This window comes from Brassica napus, chromosome C5 (assembly GCF_020379485.1).
Source record: "Brassica napus cultivar Da-Ae chromosome C5, Da-Ae, whole genome shotgun sequence".
Lineage (NCBI taxonomy): Eukaryota > Viridiplantae > Streptophyta > Magnoliopsida > Brassicales > Brassicaceae > Brassica > Brassica napus.
The window spans coordinates 37,678,818-37,684,817 of record NC_063448.1 but is presented as its reverse complement, the minus strand read 5'-3'; the positions used below and the strand labels follow the sequence as shown (position 1 = coordinate 37,684,817).

General features: G+C 38.1%; 1 protein-coding gene and 2 non-coding genes across 3 annotated transcripts; all 3 read right to left on the bottom strand.

Annotated features, from left to right (window-relative positions):
• Positions 1-240: 240 nt before the first annotated feature.
• LOC106355386 (probable ribosomal protein S11, mitochondrial) lies at positions 241-2,413 on the bottom strand. Its single transcript, XM_022702539.2, is given in 4 exon segments — positions 241-807; positions 809-829; positions 831-1,140; positions 2,269-2,413. Coding segments are annotated over 4 exon segments (915 nt in total). The 3' UTR covers positions 241-368.
• LOC125588228 lies at positions 2,227-2,398 on the bottom strand. Its single transcript, XR_007324617.1, has one exon. It is a non-coding gene; the product is annotated as a small nucleolar RNA snoR143 (small nucleolar RNA).
• Positions 2,414-2,435: 22 nt separating the features above from the next.
• LOC125588226 lies at positions 2,436-2,602 on the bottom strand. The gene has a single exon (XR_007324615.1). It is a non-coding gene; the product is annotated as a small nucleolar RNA snoR143 (small nucleolar RNA).
• Positions 2,603-6,000: the final 3,398 nt, after the last annotated feature.

Sequence of the window (6,000 nt, the reverse complement as noted above, 5' to 3'; positions counted from 1 at the left end):
CGAGGATAGCAAGGTTGGTAGGTCGTAATCCATATCCACCATGACCAGTCTTCTGCTTATAGTAGACAGCTTGAGTAGTAAAGGTGGATCTGATTCCAATCCATATAGAGCCAATGGGTTGCCATGTATTGATGAGCTCAACAGACCAAATGGGTTCACTTTTAAATTGTGGCTAGGATCAGGCAAAAGCGGCTGTTGCTGACTCTGTATTGGGATTGTCAGATTGTAATCCGTAGCAAATTTTAAAACAATCCCTTTGGTCCAATAATTTCATCAGGTCTTGAAGTAAACATAACCAAACAAAGAGACAACTCGGTTTCTATAGAATAACAAAAGAAAATCTGCAAACACGATTTCTTTTCTTTTTATCACACCCTACGTTTCCTTGGCAATCTGCAACCATTATGAGCCTTCCTAGTAGTGTCCTCGATGTACACTATAGGATTCTGATCATTCCTGGAACTGGAGTAACCGCTTCTGAAGGCAACAATGGCATTTCTCTTCTTCTTGAAATGCGTAAACCCATTCGCCTTAACCACCACAGATTTCAAACCCATAGCCTTAACTCTTCTCCCAATGTTCTCAGCGGTCGCATCAGCCGTGTAACTCGTCATCTTCCGTCCACCTTTCAGATCAGGCAAACTACCAGACGTAGCTTTGCATTTGACGTTGCCTTTGGAATCTGTAACGGTGACAAAAGTGTTGTTCCGCAGCAGCTTGATGTGGATGATGTCGGCGTTAGTCTCAAGGTTCGGTCGATGGAAATGAGAGAATAGCCACGAGGCTCCCCGTCCTTCATCCTCTTCTAACAAAGTCCAGGTCTTTCGATAGACTGAGTGAAGCTTTGGTAGCTCGGAGCAGAGGAACCGCTTCCTGCTGTGCTTGGTAAATTCAACTGATCAGGTAGGTTGGTGTTTGGAAAGCGTGATCTCATGGGATTTTTGACGGTAGGAGGAGCATTAGGAGTCAGGCCTGATCTCATATCTTCACTGAAAGTATTGAAACTCTTTCCTCCAGTGTTGGATAAACCTGCTTTTATTTCACTGAAACTTTTGAAGGGCGACGCGTTAGGATTTGGTAAGCCTGACTTGCTCTCAGAGTCTCCAGGAACTGGGCCTTGCTCTGTGAAAGAAACAATCACTCAATACAAGATAAAGAATAAAGCTGTTCCACAGAATGACACAACTAAGGTAAATAACTAAGCTCTACATGGGGCAATTATTGCCAAACTTGTAACTCTTTTAAGAAAATGATATAATAATCCTGAGTAAAATGAAATTAAGAGCCCCTAATCACAAAATTAAAGATTTTCATAACACAACATCATCAGCACATGACAGTGTAAAACGAGCTCACTGTTACTCATTTCTCATTGGGCGTTTCACTTCAAATGGGCCTCGATAACCCATTGGCCCATTTGTTTTAACGTGTCTTTCATTCCAGCACAATGGCGACGAGAAAGAATGTGATACGAAGAAGACACGCCTTCTCACGCTTTACGAACAACAGAACATAACAAGGATTGGAACATAAACAAACAGGAAAAAAAAAATAGATTGATTTGAGACCATAAAAAAATTCTTGAGTTTGGTCGTGATCACCAGCTGCAAATCAGAACTGACTGAGAATTTAACCTTATCTATTTCGATCAATATGATTCGATAAAAGATTTCATTAAGAAACCAGTCATTGCCATCACACAACGAGATAGATCAATACGATGAGAGGAATACTGATCAAACCGAACGAACGGCTGCTTCGTATACGGTGTCGATGCTGCCGGATGTTTCATTCTCATTCTAACAAATATATGGAACTAACTGACACTAAAATCCCTTTTGTTCAACATCCAACAAGTCCGCATTGATCCCCTCTGATAAAAACAAACATTGTGTCAATGTGTGATCTTAACCACACTCTAGCCTTCTCAAAAGTGCTGTCCAAGTAGATCCATTAATCCTAAATTAGGACCAAGTCTACATAACACACACACACAAACACTAGAGGCTGTTTTGATGAAGAGAAAGACATTCAGGTCAACAAACTCATACACCCTATACATTTTCAAAGTTAGGGGACCATAAGCTTTGCAGATCTGAATGTCATTTACTCTCCATCATCCCAACCGTGCTTGTCTTACAAGCACAACTGACTCTTTTGGTAAATATCTCGGACAAACCTCATGCCAAACATAACAACACATCTCCAAAAAAAAAACTCGGATCGAATTGTGGGATAGATTTAGTAGCTGAGAGCGGAGAGAGAAACCGCATAACACCTGTGGATCTATCCCAACGGTTGTCTGGCCGCTTACGGACTTAACAGCAATTCCTCTACGCATCCTCGAAAAATGGCCATGCCACCAGAACGAGGCATGACCTTTAGATACAAGGTGCAAAACATACAACTCCATATTCAATTTAAAAAAAAAAACAAAGTGTAGAATAGATTTAGTAGCTGAAAACAGAGAAACATCTGTTTCACCTGTGGATCTATCCCAGCGGTTGTCTGGCCGCTTGCTGATTTAACAGCTCTCGCTTTATGCGCTGTTGCTCAATGACTATGCCATTCGATTTGACATAGCCTTCGAAACATAGTGCAGGAAAATTATCAAATACGAAACCAACCAAACGAATCAAAACAAAATATTGATGCTACAGATTCGAAAATAAAATGTTATCCGTAAAACAGAACCAAAAGACATCTATCTATAAACGAAACTAATGGATAAGAAGCCTCGACACTGGTTTGCTGACGGAGAACGACGGAGCGCTGCGATTTATACAAGACAAACAAAATTAGGGTTTTGAGAGAGGAGATAGCTTCGTTAAATAAACCAATGTTTATCATCACTTAGATGGGCCGTCCCAGTAAAGCCCATATATTTTATTTCTTCGGGTCGGGTTGAGGTTAACCCACTACGTAACGAAAATTTAAGGTTTGACGATGGAGGGAGACGCTTCCGTTAAACCGTTAAAGAAAATTATACTGGGCTAACTTATTAAAGCCCACATTCTTTGTTGCGTCCGTTCGTGTCGTGTTAAGTCGATTCATTACAAAATGTTTTTTCTTTTCCTTTAATTCGGATGTCTGGACCAAGTTCTAACCAATCATCCAAGAGACACAGAATCAGACATAACAAATAGTCCATTTCCAAATTTTCTTATGAGGTTTACGACTGGGAACATATTACAGTGCAGATAGTCACCACTATTATAAGACCAGCATCCCAGCAATAGGAGTGAGCCTCGCTTCCCTTTACGTGCCTAACAGTTTAATGTTCGTCTGACGCAATAATCAGAGCCGGTCTTTGAAGTTCCGGGAACCTTATTTGAAAAAAAAAAAAATTAAACTAACAATATTTTTATTCTCTTTTATTTTAGCAAAATTTAGTGTAAATTATATATTATATTTTTGATTAAATATCTATATTTTATTCATTTTTATTCATAATAACACAAAACCTATTAGTTTCATTTAAATTTATGTATAATAAAAAGTAGCTTTCAGTTTTTTTAATTTTACATTCACATTTTATATCTAAATTTATAAATATATATTTTATATTTATATGTTATATTTTTTAGTATACATTAATATTACCATTTACTCTTTTTTTGTAAACCATTACCATTTACTCATAAACATTTTTTTGTCATTATAACAAAATAAACATCTTAGTATTAGTCATCCATATTTACATAAGTCGCATTAGACTTTTCATTTTGAAATGTTGCGTTTTTTTCTTTTTGTGCTACAGGATCCATATGTTATTGTCACCAACGTTATTCTTTTTGATATCTACGTTTTGACTAACTTCTCATGATTCATCATAATGACAACTCCACTAAAAACTAAGTACCTATAATTATTTACAAGTAAGCCAAAGTTCAAAAATACCTATTTACAAGTAGGAAATCAATATGCGTGGGGAAGATATTTATAGAGAGAGAACCAAAGTATTGCTATTAATGTTTTGAATGTTCCGAATCAAAGAATAAAGACATATCCCATTCTTCTGTCGGTGAGCCTTTATTCCTCATCTGAAATTATTAAATATTTAATGTTTTTTTTATCACAGTTCTTTTACTGATTCAAGACAATTCGTTTTCTTCCTCTTTTTCTCCAAGCCTTGAAAAAATAGTAAAATTGTTTTATCACAGTTTTTTTACTGATTTAAGACTACAAATTGCATCGTTATTGTCTCGGTAGACGGTAAGGAGTATACTTTTTTTCTAAGTCAACTGATGATATTAAGGGTCCGATTGGTAAGAAACAGAACCAGCAAAGAACTTTAAAGGCTATCTGTAAAACCATCACAAGGACCTAAACCAAAAACAACCAATAGCTCACCGATCAACGTGTTAGTATTAATAATTCGTTGCTTGAAATATCAAGTATATCATACACATCACATGCACGTTTTAATGTGTCAAAATTTCCAAAAAAACCTATATATTATTATAAAGTAGAGTTTGTTCTCTCCTAGTGTTGCCACTTCAGCATCCAGCTAGGAATGCCATGTGGCCCATGACTCTCGATGTATGGTTCGACTTTAGTCTTTGATGGGTTTCTTTCTTGGGCTTCATTTTTTCCTTCACAGCCCAACATAGCCATCTCAACTTTAAAGACTTCATCTTCTCTGCTACCTCGACTCCTCGCCATGGCATTCCGCGACTCCTCATGTCATCTCTGTCGCGGCTCCGGTTGATCTCCGGTGGTCCAAACGCGATTGACTCCCTCCATTGTCGTGATCAAGCATCCTTTGCGGCGTGAGCCCACGTTCATCGTATCACCACTGTGACCTCCTAAGCTTGCAACCAAAAGCTACGATATCTCATAGCTCCCAAAATCGTCGATCTCACCTCCAATCATTGAAGCCTTACACAATCAGACTTTTGTCGTACTGGAGATATTACAGAGGAGGCAAAGTCTAATATGTTATTCCGCTGTTTCCAGAAACCACTATTTTCTTAAACCTAAGACGTAACCTATCCCCCACTTTCCTGCAATTAGGTAACTGTTATTAATGTATCATTCAATCAAACCAGTCCAGTACTCTCAACGATCCATCTTCCCTGCATTCGTCACCCATTTCATTCAGTGTATATATGAACCTGAACTGAGACCTCCTCATAATTGAGTGTTTATTTATGTGAGATGATTTAGTTTTCGATTTTGTTGGGTAATTTTGATTCAGTTTGTTCTTTTATTGATTATTAAAATTTTAATTTGAAAACTTTTTTTTACCGGAGATAGATTCTGATTTTGTTTGTTGATTTTATTTCAGTTTATTCATGTATTGATCATCAACATCAAAGAGCTTTCTCCTGCTGCTCGGATAAGAACATGGTTTTAAACAGTATACAGAGCTCTAATGCAGGCGAGTCCCAGGGAATACTATCAGGAAGTGATCCAAAACTTTCACAAACAAGAAAGAAGGCTTGCCATTTGCACATGAAGCACAAGAGCTTGCGGATACTAGGTCATGCCCTGGGATATTACTTTTACATAAAAACACAGTAGCGGAACTCTTGCAGCAGAGGATATCATCTTCAGAGATACTAATGGTAGCTTTTCTAAGTCATTTAGATTTTACTTTGTCTCTTGCTCCATTACCAGACAAGCCAGCTTCGCAGATGGCTAAGACAATAGTACAATGTCAATAGAGCAAGATGGAGAGCGACACTGGGTTAGCGGTGGATAGTAACAGAGCAATCGGCATTGAGCTGATGGAGCAAGTGACGGAGAGAGTGATCTGGACAGCCATGGATCAAGCAACGGAGATAACAATGACAGGAGGGTGTGTTTATACCAGCTGCAATCTTTTTTGGTTTGTTTTTGTACGAAAGGGAAATGAAGGATTGTGTTTGAGTTGATTTTGTTTTGAAAAAATTAGGTTCGTGCTTACAAAGTTTCTGTCATTGGAGGAATGAAAGTTGTGGTGGAGGAGGCTGACATGACTGCATAGCTTTTCATGAGGCTGTTGCTCAGTTTTGA